This window comes from Arvicanthis niloticus, chromosome 13 (assembly GCF_011762505.2).
Source record: "Arvicanthis niloticus isolate mArvNil1 chromosome 13, mArvNil1.pat.X, whole genome shotgun sequence".
In the NCBI taxonomy this organism is placed as follows: Eukaryota; Metazoa; Chordata; class Mammalia; order Rodentia; family Muridae; genus Arvicanthis; species Arvicanthis niloticus.
The window spans coordinates 21,292,990-21,308,510 of NC_047670.1; the positions used below are offsets into that span (position 1 = coordinate 21,292,990).

Consider the following 15,521-nt stretch of genomic DNA (forward strand, 5'->3'; position numbering starts at 1 on the left):
ATCACATAGGTGTTCTCTCTCATCCATGAAGACAACTCTTGAGTCACAGTCATCTGAATGGCCAGGCCTCCAAGACCAAGAGAGTAGACGGGAGACATATGGCTCTAGTGCCTCCAAGTAGCCATGTTCTTGGCTCCGGACCAAAATACCAGAACTATTTTAATTAATAGCAACAATGATAAATAAAATAGGAAATGAGATAAGAGGTCCCAGCCTACGAAAACAAGGATTTTCTTCTCATTTTTACAACTCTCTATGTGACCTACAGAAGAAAAGTACATGCAAATAATATTTTAAGTTTCAGAATGTGCTTTTGCTTTTCCAAGCAAGACTGCCTACTGATAAATCCGAGAGGGAGGTCATGAATTGAATGGAAGCTATTTAAAACGGGCAACCCCCTCTGCTCTCATGTAAAGTAATTGTAAGCCTTTCTTTGGCGGTTCAAAGTTTTTAGATAAACCGTCAGACTCAATTAAACACTGTGACTTCAAGAAGATGGTGTGTCTGTTGAGCAAGACAGGAGGGCCTCCAGACAGGGGTCTGTGTGGTCTGTCACCAGATCTGCAGGAGGGACAGAGCCTGGCTATTGTGTCGCACTGGGCAACACAACCTGTTGCCACAGCCAATTTAACTATGGGCTTTAGAGCCTTGGTGTGGACAAATGGCAAAGACAGAGCATGAGGAAGGGGCAAGTCATTTAGTATAAAAGAATTAAGGCTTTGTCCACAAAGACAACTGCAGAAACTTCTAAAGGCAGACTTGTAATTTAGGATTAACAAGAGGAGACCTCGCCATTTAAATCCTGCAACTCATTCTGTATGGGTTGAGGGCAGAGTTCACAGAGCTGGGCTCCCTGCGATTGCCTGCTGGTCCTGAAGTGTGCCACTGTGTAACCCTGTGAAAACGGCCTCCTTTCTCTACGTCTCCATTTCCACACGGGACAAGTTAGTGAGGTAAATATTGCCTTACATTAATTTTCAAAAATATTCAAGAAGTTGATGCATGTAAAAGTTTTTCCAGGCTTCTGATAATGCCTAAAAGTACCCAATACAATATCTAAAACCATCCTCCGTCATATCTAATATTTAACTAATAATTAATGTGTAAAAATCTAATGCAAAATAATTTATGTAAAGTATGCGTACATCTAAAATAACTCTATAAAGTAGGTAGTTATTTCCTCGATTTTATCCATAATGAAATAGAGAAACAGAGAAGTGAAGGAGCTTGCCGACGGCCACACAGCAAGTAAGAACCACCGTCAGGATTCTAAATTTCCGTGGTCTCCCTCTGGCACACAAGTTTGATCAGTGGATTGTATCATCTTTAAACTTGACACAGGAGCAGTGGACAATGTGTTTGCTTTCATGTCTGTCTACTTCGGTGGGTTTGCTCTTCAAAACGGACTGTAGTGGATTCATTTCCGCTTCCCTATACCTTTAAGACACATCTTGGAGGGACAATGTATTTGGTCCAGTGACTGGCTGACAGGCTACTTGCCTTTCCTTTAAGGCTGAGTTCCTGCTATTCCTGCTATATCTTTAATTTCAAGCTCTAACTCACTGCTGTCCCTCTGGAAAATTCTGACCTGGCCCCTCCCCCATTCTCGGCCTCCAGGAAGGGAGAGTCACTGGCTACTCTGCTCTTCTCACCGTCCTCTACACTTCATCGTCCCAGCATCCCACTCCATGGCCCATGGGTGGATGTTCTCTCTCAGCTCTTCAAGGAAAATAGGAGTAGAGAAAACAGATGGACGGGAGAGACGAGCAGGGAGATAGTTTCTCCCAGCTCTGAGGTTCGTCCTCCGCCTCTGTTTTCTCAGTGTTGGTCAGGCTGAATTCTCCCAGCTGCAGAGTAAGGAAAGAGCAGGTTGGAAAAAGCAAGTCACCCTTCACTGTCACTCGGAAGACTTGAGAGAGATGAGAGAAGAAGGGGCAGAGAGAGAAGGATTGGCAGAGGGAGGAGGGGAGGTGGGTCCCTTTTAGGATAATTAGAAAGCTATGAGTCAACTTGAAAAGTGACATTAGGGCATTCTCTCCCTCTAGGTATCAGGTACCTACAGCCTCAATCCTCCCACCCTGAAAGGCCAGTCCCAGCAGACCTCCTTCAGTCTTTTACTGAAGAAATGGAAAGCATCCCCAGAGATGACGCCACGAATTGGCAGGTTCATGAAATTGTCCTCATTCAGAGCTGTCAGGTATATGTAAAATGAAGACAACATGGTTTCTTTAAAAATAACTAATGAATAAAAGTAAAAGTAAAAGCAAATGTTAGCTACAATCAAATAAACCAGCATGAAGAACTGGAAAATATCAACACACCTACCTACACAAGGTTGACTTTCTTTGACCCTCAATAGAATTCTGTATGAAGTGAATAAAATACTTTCCAATACTAGGAAATCATCAACTATCACAGAATCCTAAGTACAGAAAAACACCAGTGATGTGCCGACAGATATGTAAAATAAGTAAATCGACACACACCATGCCATGGACTGACCATCTATTATTTTAACACATTTGAGTCATCCTAACTAGAGTGGACCTTAACATTTTAAGAGTCTAGAAAAATGAGTGTGTTTGACTGTTTTGGTGATTTCAACATTTCAAACCTTAAAGTGCTTTGTATCTGACAGATTTCATACTAGCTTAGCAACAAATATTAAATCTAACAACTGTTGGGTTTCTTTCTGTCTATCAGGATATACCTGCCTCACATTTAATTACAGGGTAGCTTTGCTGAGGTTATCTGAAGTACATTTCTTGGAACTTATGGGGCTCCTGAGGTTGTTGCTGGAAAGGGAGTCAGGTAGAGTCCTGGGCAGGCTCATCCCACATCTCCTCTTAGACCTCCTGCCTGCTTCCACGTGACACAGGAGATGTCTTTCACATTCTTCATTTGAAAATCAAGTTCTGTTACTGCCAATTACTCCAAATGCATCAGTTCGTTCATTCAAAAGTAGAGACAGAGAGGATCTGGAGGAAGATGGGAGAGATGGAGGAGGGAAAACTCTAATCAGGATATATTATGGAGAAAAGTCTATTTTCAAGAAAAGAAAAATATCTCTTTTTTCAAGAAAAAAGAGAAAAATATAAGCTAGGCATTAGTTAATAATGAAGAGAGAGGCTGAGTTCAGTGGTGTGTGGACTTCCTCCAGGAGGAGATGAAACAGGTAGGCTGTAGGGCTCACTGACCAGCCAGCCTTGACCACTTCATGAACTCCAGGTCAAAGAGAGAACCTATCTCCAAATGAACAAATGAATAGATAGATAGATAGATAGATAGATAGATAGATAGATAGATAGATAGATAGATAATAGAAATAGATAGATAGACAGACAGACAGACAGACAGACAGATTAAAGGTGGACAGAGGTCATCCTCTGACCATTGCATGTAGACATATACATGTGCACCATCACATATATAGTTACACAACCAGAAATAGTAAACTTCTATTATTGATATGTTTGATTATTAAATATTCAGTTTATTATATACCTATTGAACTACTGCTCAATGACTATTAAATGACTTCCATTTGATACTTCCATTCTTACTATTTAAAAATCAAAGGAAAGAGAAAAAAGAAAAGACTGGAGATGTTGTCAATAAGACCCAAATTTTATATCTGACATTTTTACAAGGAGACAACATGGATACAAAGCCTGATTGCTAGAACAGTTCTCGAGCAGAAGTCAATACCTACTGAGCTTCCAACTAGCTATCTGCATGTTTATAGTGGCAGGAGTACTGACATGTCCTATGGCACTCTGGGACTTTTAACAATTTAGAGAAAAAATGTAACTTAAAGGATTAAAAATGTTTACTGGTTTCATCTAGAATAATTTGTAAGGACTAAGATTATACTTTACCTCATTAGACATTCACAAATAAAACCCAAGATTACCTACAAAGCATATGCCCTTGCCAATCACTTATCTTACAGATAACCTCAGCCATCCCATAGAAATACGTAAGTTTGATGTTCAAGAATGTGGTGCTGTGAACATGTTATGAATAATTAAGATATCCACATTAGAATCTTATTACTATTGCAGCTGCTGATTGACCACACACATACATTGACATCTCTGGTAACTTTTGTATTTCCTCAACAGTTTAAAGCAAACAAGAAATACAATTTCATTGAAAATATGGAGGAAGTGTACTCTAAAGTCAAACAGGATTTCTCTCACACTGTATTTTTCTAATAAAGGCAAAAGAAAAGAGACCTAAACACATTACCAGTGGAATGGTGAGCTTCATCTGACTCCACGGGCCCCCTGTATTTTAGAAATTGTTCATTTGTCTGTTTGGAGGAAAAGATTCTGATCACGAATTAGCAGCTAGGAGCGACCAAGCCTAACTACATCTTCCATCTAATACTTCCATGTGAGAATTAAAGGAGAGCATTCAGAACCTACACAAACATAACCTCTAAGTACAGAGAACATAATCCAGAGGGGGCTTTGCTCTTTAGAAACTCTTTGATAACAGAGGGGCACATCTTTTGTACACATTGTAAAAAGATTTAAACAGTGAGAGGCCCTTCTTCCCTCAAACCATGGGGCCAAAACCAAAGGGGGTTTGGAATTTCCCAACTTCACTGCAAAGGATAATCTTGTATTGGAACAAAAGTCGTGGGTGACTCAGAATGTAATTAGTGTTGTGCATCTGCGCAAATGGTACAGCATAGCTTGTGGTATTTTAAAAAAGAAAGAAAGAAAGAAAGAAAGAAAGAAAGAAAGAAAGAAAGAAAGAAAGAAAGAAAGAAAGAAAGAAAGAAAGAAAAGGAACAAGGAAAGAGAAGAAAGAAAATAAGGCCCAAGGAAAGGCCATGGGTGAGTCTGTACCAGGCCAAAGCACCGGGAAAAGCAAACTTCCTAACTCAGCCTGTTCTAGCAAGGTTGCTAATACCCTGCATTTGGCAACAGAGTCTCACTCCTCGCTCCTCTCCCTCTCTTTTGTCAACTGTGAAAGTCTGCTCACTTTCTAATGTTTGATCTGAAACAAATGGGAGGGCAGTCATTTTCCATGTGCACTGGATGCAAGTGGAGTGGCTGACTGAAGTTCATGGCTGAGACCACAAAATGGTTCCGATGTCTTGTCAACATCCTCGCTAATGCCTCAGCCAGCGGGATGGACCAGGCACAGGAGACAGGAGACCCCACACTTGTTTACCCAGAGGTGGAAAATCAGAATTGTTTTCCAGGTGCTTTTTCTCTTCAGCATGTATCAGCTTCAAGACTATTTCTCTGTTCGCATGATAATGGGGAGGGGAAAGAAAAGACACAAAATTCCCTTATTTGTACTCCAGAATGTCACTTCACATCATGCCAAATACCACGCCAAGAACTGGCTTAGTAAGGCTTTCTGCCAACTGGCAAAGTCCCCCTTTGCCTGTTGGAGGTCAATGTTTTTCCCACACAACCAACTTCACAGTTTACCTTGCAATAGTCCCATTGTCAATGCTATTTCCTCTTATGATATAGAACAGGCTTAAGCATTTTTTTTTAAAGGACCAGATACTAAAATAAATATTTAAGTTCATTGACCATTTAGTTTCAACTATAATTCCTCCATTCTGTCTTTATAGGACAAAAACAGCCTTGAACTATGCATGGAGGAACGAGGGTGGCTGTGGTTCTATTGCAATCAAATTTTATTTATAAACATGGTGACGGACAGGATTTGGACCAAGGGCAATGGTTTGATGACTTTTGGTGTAGATAATGTAAAATATACTCATGTTGCATATCTAAAGGGTAATATGTGGAATATAGTTAAGCATTATTGTCACAAATGTTATTTATACTTTGTATAGCTCCACATAATTACTCCTTTCATTACTAGCTGGAAAAACTACTTTCCTTTATTGATATCTATAAGAGGGGTTGGCTCAAAGATCTCCTATTGGTGGACACAGTTTATAAATGCTTAAGTCTCTTATTCAAAATACCAGAATATTTTCATATTCCTTATACACATTATGTTCTTTATAACAACTCTGGATTTCCTATAATACCCAAAATGACCTAAGTACTGTGCAAAGGATTGTTTTACCATACTGACCAGGGAGGAATAACAAAATGTCCACGTGTGTGTTTAAGTCCAGATCCATGTTGTTAAAGTATTTTTGATCTGAGGTTGGTTGAATCTGTGGGTATGAGCCTGCATCCTCTGGCCACTGTCTTAGGAAATTTTGTCATACAGTCATGATGCAACCAAAAGAATAAATAATGCAGTCAACAAAAATTAACCAGCAATTAAAGTTTTTACTTCATCATACATCATGCCAGTGATAAGCAAGCCATTCCTTACTGAAGCCCTATTATGTGCCATGCACTCTTTTAGGTATAATGCAAATTGAATCAAAAAGAGACAAACCTTGTGTTATAAGAAAGTTTACATGACCGCAGATGGCTAAGACAGAAAAAAAAAAACAATTTGAGAAACAATAGTTAGTATTATTCCACATGGCAGTGAATGCCATAAAAAAGAATGTGGTTTTGGTTCCTTCCCTGAGATGGAAGGTTAAGTCCCTTTTCTTGCAAGTACTGTGCACTTCAGACACAGGGCCCATGGATCTGAGCTGAATATGTCTTGAAATCTCCCTCCCTAAAGGCCAGCTTGCATGGTTCCAAAAGGTGCCATCCAAGGGACAGAAACAACCAACAGTCCTACCCAGCTATGACATCTATGAATCACAATGACTAGCATATCACAACAACCCTAAAAGAGTAACAGTGGCACCCACCCTAGGCAGTAACCCACAGTTTTCTAACCAGACCAGTTCAACAACAGAAAATTCAGGCATGGTACTGGAAAGCTAGCTGGGCATGAAAAATTATCGAAGGCTAGGGAAGTTATGGAACTTGGGAGAGAATCCACCTCCACCACTTTAATGAAGAAACATAATATCTAACTATATTCTAAAAATTCATCCTTATACCCTCAGATAAATATAGGTTTTACCTTTCATCAAAGAAATGTCTCTTTGTAATACATGGAGACCATTGCAGAAAACAACAACTGATCCGAATGCAGAGAATGGTGATCTGCAATGCCTAGCTCGAAAATATATCTACAGCTCAATTCCTGGACTAGGGGGAAGGGGGATGTGGAAAGAATATAAAACCTGGAGGACCAGGAGATTTGATGAGAGAATGTGTCTCCTAGAATTGTCAGAGATGCTCCACCCACGAAAGTCTCCTTATAATTGATGCTTATACAATAGCAGAATACCTGAACAAGTATGATATCAACAGACATACTAAGAATGAAAGAAGAAACATCATGAGGCTCCAACACTAGAGAGTCAGTTACAGGCAACTAAGGAATGCTAAGAATTAGAGCAATAGACTCTTCCTCAGGGAAGAGTCTCCTAATTGATTGTCTAATACCCCAAATCATATACATACTAGTAAAATTATAAACAGACTGAGCATGTTGTATTTATATATTTAGGAATTAAACAATTAAAAACAAAGATGTCGTGAATTCAAAAAAAATATTCAAGGGTTTGTACAGAAGGGATTGGTGAGAGGAAATGAAAGGTAGAAATGATATAATTATATTTTACCTTAAAAAATATAAAAATTTGGAAGTGTAACACATTAGCAAGTCACTCAATAGGCTGAGGAGGAGAAGGTAGCTCAGAAAGAACTTCTGAGGGAGGGAAGACCTAAGAGAGACAGACAGATGCATCCAGGCTAATTGCTAAGGACCAATTTTCAACACTGAGTAAATAGCTTGTAAGTGCCTGGGGCAGGAAGGAGCTTGTGTCTTGGAGAAATCAGAAGAAAGGCCAAGCCATTTGAGTGTCTGGAATGTCCTTTGAAGGTAACAATGATGAGGCCAGAGAAAAGTCTAGGGAGGATGGGAGGGGGCTTTGTGTAAGCAGTTGGGGAGTTAGGGGAAGATTTTAAGGAAGAAAGTAACATATTTTTTAATCATTTTAAATTACACAAACCAGCAGTTACATATGGAATGCTCACTATTAAGAGGAAAGTCCATGTGAAATGGTGGAATATAAGGCATGAGATGGCCTGCAGTCTCCAGGAAAAGGACATGCCTTGGCCCTTAATGCTGAGATCTACCTAAAAAAATTAATACTGGCCATAAGCTTGTGGTGAGTCTCTAACAGCTACAACTGCCCACTTTCTGTGGAAGAAAAGATGGCCTCCAGGCCAACAAGGGAACCTTTTTGTTTCCATTTTCTTTCTTTCTGTCTTTCTTTCTTTGTAATGTTGTGGTTCTTTTTTTTTTTTTTTTTTTTTTTTTTTTTTTTTTTTGTTAATCATTCCATTCGGTTACATCTCACATGGTCCTCACTTCCTGGTAACTTTTCTTAAAAGTGGTAAACAGAGATCCTGAGATGATACTTCCAGTTGTTGTCTGGACCCCACACCTGTCCACACACACCTACACTCACATGCATGCAACATATGCACATTAATAATAATAATAATAATAATAGCAATAGCAACAACCAATCCTTCTATAACCCTAGCATTTAGGCGGCTGAGGTAAGAGGATTGATCTGCCACAGGTTTGAGGCCACCATGTAGTACACTACATAATGAGTTCCAAGTGCTGCCTTGGGGACTTAATAAGACCTTGTCTTTAAAAAAAAAAAAAAACACCAGATATAAAAACCTACCAATAAACAGCAACAACAACAACAAGAAGAAGACATTTCAAGAACAGCCAATGAGATGGCTCAGAGGTGAATGTGCTTGCCACCAGCCCTGTCACTGCTGAATAATTGCAGAGCAACAACAGAAAATATGCATCATGCATCGCTGTGTGAATCACCATTTTGGTTGTATGCTTAAAGCAAACTATATATTTTTTTCTAGAATATCTCATTCATGATTTAGAACTCTATTTCCCACTGGTGTCCCCCTCAAAGAACCGAGACTTGATCTCTGAAACCCATGTCTTCTAACCTCCACAGGAGGGGGAGGGGCATTTTTAACCACCACCACCCTCCCCCCAGAATAGAAAGTGGCAGAAACCTACTATCCATTTCTATTCCCTGTTAGTTACCCAAGATGTGATCACTCTCATCTGGTACCACTGGAAATATTTCCAAAAAGAGCTTTATAATATAGGAGCCTCAAATGCAAACAGCTACTGTGATGTTAAATACATAATCACACAGCTCTCATCTTTCTGCCAAGTGCTATCATCCTAAATCACATTAACAAAGGACTAATCACAGAGATGGACCTCCTTGAATTAAGCCCATCTTGTCAAGAGAGCCTTGCCATGGGTGTTGTCTTGTATAACTTGCTTGTCAGTTGTAAAAGTACAGAAGTTGAAAAATGAAAGTTGAGAGTCTTATAAAGTGTCTTGTGTGATGGCCAATATCTTACAATAGATATTTTTAAAACTCCACTTTACCAGTGTTTAAGGATGCGACCGGATTACACAGCTACCATCTGGATTCATATTGCTTTGATAACACATTTTTTTTTCTGCATCAGGAGCTTCCCTGACAGCTATCATCAAACTTTGATTAATAATTTTTTGAATAAATGGCTGAACTAATTTGATGTATATACACTGTTCGCATTAGTTTCTGCACAACTTCATAATTTACAGAAACTGCTTAGAATAAAAATAGAATTGCATAAGTTGTAAGTATTGTCTTCAGAGTCATTACAGTAAAAAAATGTCCATATGTCAAAACAAACATATTACATGAAGGTTGTAATCTGAGTTGAAGAAAACACTAATTAAGGGAAATTTATGAGAGTCTTTAGCAAGTTCTTTGATGAATGCACTTATTTGGCTACTTGATCCTCCACCCAATCACATTAGCAATGACAAAAGATATGCAAATTCAAGTAGACAATAGTGAAGCCAACTGCTCTGACTCGACTCGTACCAACTGGGCCATTTCAAAATGTATTCAGCTTGATTTATTCTTGTGAGGATTGATATAACCAAGGAACATTTTAATACTTATGTTTGGCCATAATCTGAAAACTATGCCATAATCTCTGTCTAAGAACAAAGCCAATGAGAATCAAATTTATTTCGCAGAACCATTTAACATATCAAATGTGTGCATGATGTAACCCCAGCAGAACTGTGTACCAGCCCTGTCACTGCTGAATAATTGCAGAGCAACAACAGAAAATATGCATCGCTGTGTGAATCACCATTTTGGTTGTATGCTTAAAGCAAACTATATTTTTTTTTTCTAGAATATCTCATTCATGATTTAGAACTCTATTTCCCACTGGTGTCCCCCTCAAAGAACCGAGACTGATCATGATTCAGTTCTCATTGAAAACACTGTGGATGGGATATTGACCATAATAACAAACTATTAAACCAAAGTCATTTATTCACCGAAGGAGGAAACTCTGGCATAGAAAAACCAGATGTTCTATTATAAACTAATTCTATGTCTAGTACAAGAAAAAGTGTCTATAATCCTCAAAGATTGTTTGCCTGTGTTTCGTGCCTCAGTCTTAACTTTTCACCTGTGATCTGAACAGGAAGCTGCAGTTCCAAGTCTGGGAACTCCAGAAGTAGCAAGTTCCTGTTCACTGGTTGAAAGAAGTAACTGTGATGCTAGTTCAGTCCCTAGTGGACAAAAGGAGAAGAGCTACCACCAGGCGTGATTCAGCAGCAGGAGCAGATCTAAGTAAGTGACTGGGACCACACAGAACAGAAATTTGCCTTTTCCCCATCCCTTATCCTCTTGGAGGGTTTGTTGTGGTACCAGCAGCCTACTCATGATCCTCCTGCTCACAGTGAGGCAAGAACTTAGCACACGTCCTGGAGGAGAAGCGTTTACAAATGCTGTCATGGCTCTAGAAACATGTACTTACCTGTTATATAGCTAAACAGCGATTAGGGAATGAGCTGAAACAAGTACTCAGCATGGAAAGGCAGTCTTAACAACAGCAACTGCAAAATGTTCTGTGGCTTATGACAAAAGACCCTCACACGGATCAGTGCGACTTCTGTAAATTGGGATCAAGTATGTACTCAGCAGGAACGTTCCTCAGGAGACTGAGGCTCCCAGATGACACTGTCTCTGTCCCTAACCCAGGGAACCGAGACTTGTTAAGGATTTAGCACAGTCTTATGTTCAGCCCAGTCTGCAGGTGCACACAGGAGAGAGATTCCATGGGCACAGTTTATACCCTCAGTGTGGGCAAAACCTTTTCTTACAATTTTCCCATCAGAAGGTATTTTCTTAATTTCAGATGTCAGTTCTTATATGCCACTTGTGAAGTTAAATTCCTTTAACTTACAAATACAATCTTTCTAAACAAATACGATACGGGTACTTTATACTTATTCTCATTTAATAACTTTATTTAAAAGGTGGGGGGGTAAGCATTTTATGAAGATTTCCCATGCCAACTCACAAAACTTGCTGTACATTCCATTTGAACTTCTGTTAATATCACCGTTACGATTTCCTTTTACACCAACTTGCCCAAGAAGTGCGCGCTTTCTTTTTCAAAGTTAGGCTGTGACTGTCAGAATGCTCAAGATAAACTTTAGGGAGCGTGGGGGGAGGGAGGCTGACAGGGTTGGCATAAAATTTGCTAGTGTTAAACGCACATTTAGGAAGCCACAGGATCAGAGGTTCCCACAAGCCCAAGACCCTTGGCTTACCCAAGGAAGTGGAGCCCAGAGAAGAGAGCCCTTTTCTTTTGCAAACACTGCCCCCCGGAGCAAAAGGTAAACACAAATGCCCCCTACGGAACTCTGAGCTCGCTGCAGAGAGGGAAGGGAAAGGCACAGGGCAATTAGAAACCGAAAGCGATCACTTACTTTTTGCAGCCACTGAGTATAATTTTCCATCACATGTTCCAGATGCTGAAGTTTCTGGGAAGAGAAATCCGGCTCCACGTGTGGAGCATCCCTTTGCAGAGCGTTGGTGTTGTACTGCTCTGTCGCACTCTCACGGCAGTTCCCGTCGTGTTCTGGAAGAATGAAAGTGTAGGCACATTGCCCATGTTGAATCCGGTTATATCTTCTCCCTCCGTTTTCTGCACTTCGGCGCTGGTTACTGCACCCTATGTGAGTCAGAATGGCAGCGAAGAATGCAAAGGAAAGGAAAACTGTCATTGTACTGTCAGCACTCGCCTTCCGTGCCTCCTGCAAAGCTTGCTCCTCTCTTCTGACCTTTAAACTAGTTCTTTATTTCAGGTAAAACTGCTTGTATGACTCTTTCCCGTTAAAGAAAGCGTTTGAAGAAGATCCACAGAAAACTAGCCATTTGTTAGCTTTGTTCTAAAAAAGCGTTACTTTAAAAAAAAAAAAAAAGTTTTACTGTAATGATAGTTTCCTTCGTTAAAACCCGAGATAGTTATTGCAATAGTAGCTTAGATTTATTGTTTCCTCTCTGTGTAACCGTTCAGCGTGGAGCCTGCCCGAGTCAGCTGCGAGTACATATTCTAGCCCCTTTCCTCTACCCTATCTGCAGCAGATCTGCTATTTTCTCCCAGACCTCAGTGAGTTTTATTAAGGTTGCACATCCAAGCCAAGCTGGAAGCAGGCAGCCTTCACAAGATGACTTGACAGGAATGCATGAGTGTGCCCCTATGCTAAGGATTGCTGATGGCTTTGGGCGGCGGATCGGCTTACAAATTGGCTGGATGCGCATGACCTCGATCATGTATGGGCCTCCCGCCCCCTTCCGCAGACAATTGCCTTGAGTCCTTAGCAGATGCACGGAAAATCAATAAACAGAGCAGTCCACCTTAATACGTTTGGGTGTGCTTGCTGACCTACTAAAATCTAGCAAGCTAGAAATATGTTTTCAAAGTTACTGTTTAATTGAGAAACCCTAAATTGGCACAATCCCCAATGGATTATTTTTTTATAATTCTATAAAATTATTAAATTAAAAAAAAATTTTACTTTGGGAAAAACATTTAAAAACTATTTTTAGAAATGGCATTCTTCCTTTGTATTTACATAGGCTTTAAGGAGGAGAGGAGAAGAATCAAAGGATCAAATTATCAAGGAAATTACCATAATTTGTCACTCAAAGCAACATATCATGTGCATACTAAGTAGTATTTTGAAAGCACCTTTTGGGATATGGATTTTAAATGAAGCTGGTTTCTTGGTCAGAATACAGCTGTTCACATTCTGTGAGTATAAATTGAGCAACTTCCCTCCAACAACAATGTGGTTACAGTTTAAGACAGTGGCCTGAGAATTATTAATTCCTGTGGTACATGCTAATCATATATTTCACAAGAACCTCTGGCATTGCTATGGCTGTCTTTAACATTGGTATGGAAATTCCACACAAATCCTCTGTGGCTACAGAGGCAAACCATCTGAGAACTAGCATGTATCAGGTGTGCCAGCGGCTTATACAAGAGAAACCTCTGTGGTTTTATTAAAGAAAGGAAGCCATATGATTGGACGGTGCTTTCCTAAGTATAGAATATAAATATTTGAATAAAGGTACAGTCAAATACAAAGACTAGGAGACGATTATGGGATTTAGGACGGCATCAGGGTATGTGTGTACTGGATGTGTGTACATGCAGGGTTTTCATTAGGAACTTTGTGGGCTTTGGGAGTGAAAGAGCCTCTGCTTTCAGGCATGTGTACAAACAGAAGCCACAGAGTGACTCTTAAGTCCTGGAATGAGAGTAGAGCAGTGGGTGAAGGGTAGTGGTGGTTACAGATGCATCTTTAGGGAGAAAAGCAGAGGTCAAAACTGACTCCAGAAAGGCAGTGGTTTGCTTATGGTAAACGAACAGTGATGAGATTCATCTGTTCTTTCCAGACCAAATAACACGTTTCTAAGCAGACTGATGCATTATGCTAAACATAGGAGTAAAATTCTCTGACCCCTACAAGAGACTTGCGTTATTATAAGAGTCATCTGTAAGATTGCTCTTAGACAGCGATAATGCCACTTGAGAGTTTGCAATTTATCAGCTCACCTTAATCACTCCTTATATATTATGTCATTTAATCATGACAACAAAGCTAAGATACCGGGATTATGTATAACTTTTTTTTTTTTAATCATCAGGTAAACGAGTCACAGAAAGGCTGGTCAATTAGAGATGACAGAGTAAATGGTCTCTGAACCTAACTGTATAACTGTTTGGTCAGCCAAACTGTCTTTGAAAATCTCTGAAAGGGAAAAAAAGCAATCTCAAAAGGGCTCTAGTAAAAGTAGGCTATTTGATGGTACCCAGGAAAGAGAGGGCTATCTAGTTTACCTCTCTATTTTAAAATAGTGACTCATGTAGCCATGATGACCTTGAACATCTGATATTCATGCTTCTACCTGCTACTCCTATATCAATACACCTAATATATGTAGTCCTGCGGATTGAACCCAAGGCTTCCTGTAAGCTAGGCAGACGCTCTACCAACTGAACTATTTTCCCAGCACAAATATGATTAAATTCTGTCTCTACAGCCCCCACAAAGTGATGGGAATCCCCTACACAATCACAAGGATGAAGCAGTCTGGGAAAGCAATGCTTCCAGCAATGCTTACATTGAAAAAAGCCATCCATACAGAGCAGATTGTCCAAAAACAACACCTGTAAGTGCTTTGTTAAGAACTAAATGCAGCTGAAAACTGGCAGGGAGTTAATGGAGAAGCGGTGAGGTCTCTATTACAGCGCCACTGTGTTTCCAAATGGCCATGACGGTTGGAAGTCTGTTCTCTGTGTGTCAGAACCTGCTGTCCATGTGAACTTTCCAATCTGAACAAATAAAGGCAAGATGCAGTTTCCACATGGAAGCACGGATATCTAGGAAGAGGGAAACTGAAGCAAGTCTAAAATAGTTGAAGGTGACCAAGGGAAAAAAAAGAATGATTCAAGGGTTTTGCCAGAAAAACAAAAATCCACAGTACTGGAAGTGCTAGTATCAGTCTAGATAAAATGTCCACAGATTAGGCACAAGCAGGTAATAAACACAGAGATGTCAATAAACTCTTTTGTTCTGAAGCTCCAGTTGAGGGACCGTGGAGAGTTTGGGGAGTCCCCCCTCACTAAGGTTGTTAACATACTCAGGAGCCATGGGTCTGACCAAGGGTGACAGCTGTCTCCAGCTCTTCAGAAGTACTATGCAACTCAGAGAGAGTGATAGGAAGAACAAGCCATTGCATTTTTTTTCTCCCTCACCACCATACTTTTTATAATTCTAAAGAGATAGCCACATTAAGTTAAAGACTGGGATAGGCTAGTTGTGAAACCTGTAATAATGGCATGTGGCCTGTAAGTCATATCTATACATAGTCCTGTAAATGCTGGGATTTCTACTAAGAGCAGGGACCCCTGTAAAATCGGCACTTAATGATACCAACTGTGCCCCAAAATTCAGGCTTTGTTGCTTTCTTAGTGAAGCTTCCCTGATTTCAATAAAGTACAAGTGGCCATGCCTCCATTCAATCTGTATAACCTCTTCATTCCTCTCACCGCCTCATGTTTCTGATTGCTTATTCGATTTATTAATTTTTGTTTCTCTCCCTTTCCACCTCCCAGCAGCTA

At 40.0% G+C, this 15,521-nt stretch overlaps 1 protein-coding gene across 2 annotated transcripts in view; it reads right to left on the bottom strand.

The window, feature by feature from the left end:
• Positions 1-12,259, bottom strand: part of Angpt1 (angiopoietin 1) — a 239,538-nt gene extending 227,279 nt beyond the window's left edge. For both annotated transcript variants that reach the window (XM_034517224.2, XM_034517223.2), the window contains exon 1: positions 11,815-12,259. In XM_034517224.2, coding sequence (XP_034373115.1) covers positions 11,815-12,111 — 297 coding nt within the window. In that variant the 5' untranslated portion in view covers positions 12,112-12,259. The remainder of the gene's footprint in view (positions 1-11,814) is intronic.
• Positions 12,260-15,521: the final 3,262 nt, after the last annotated feature.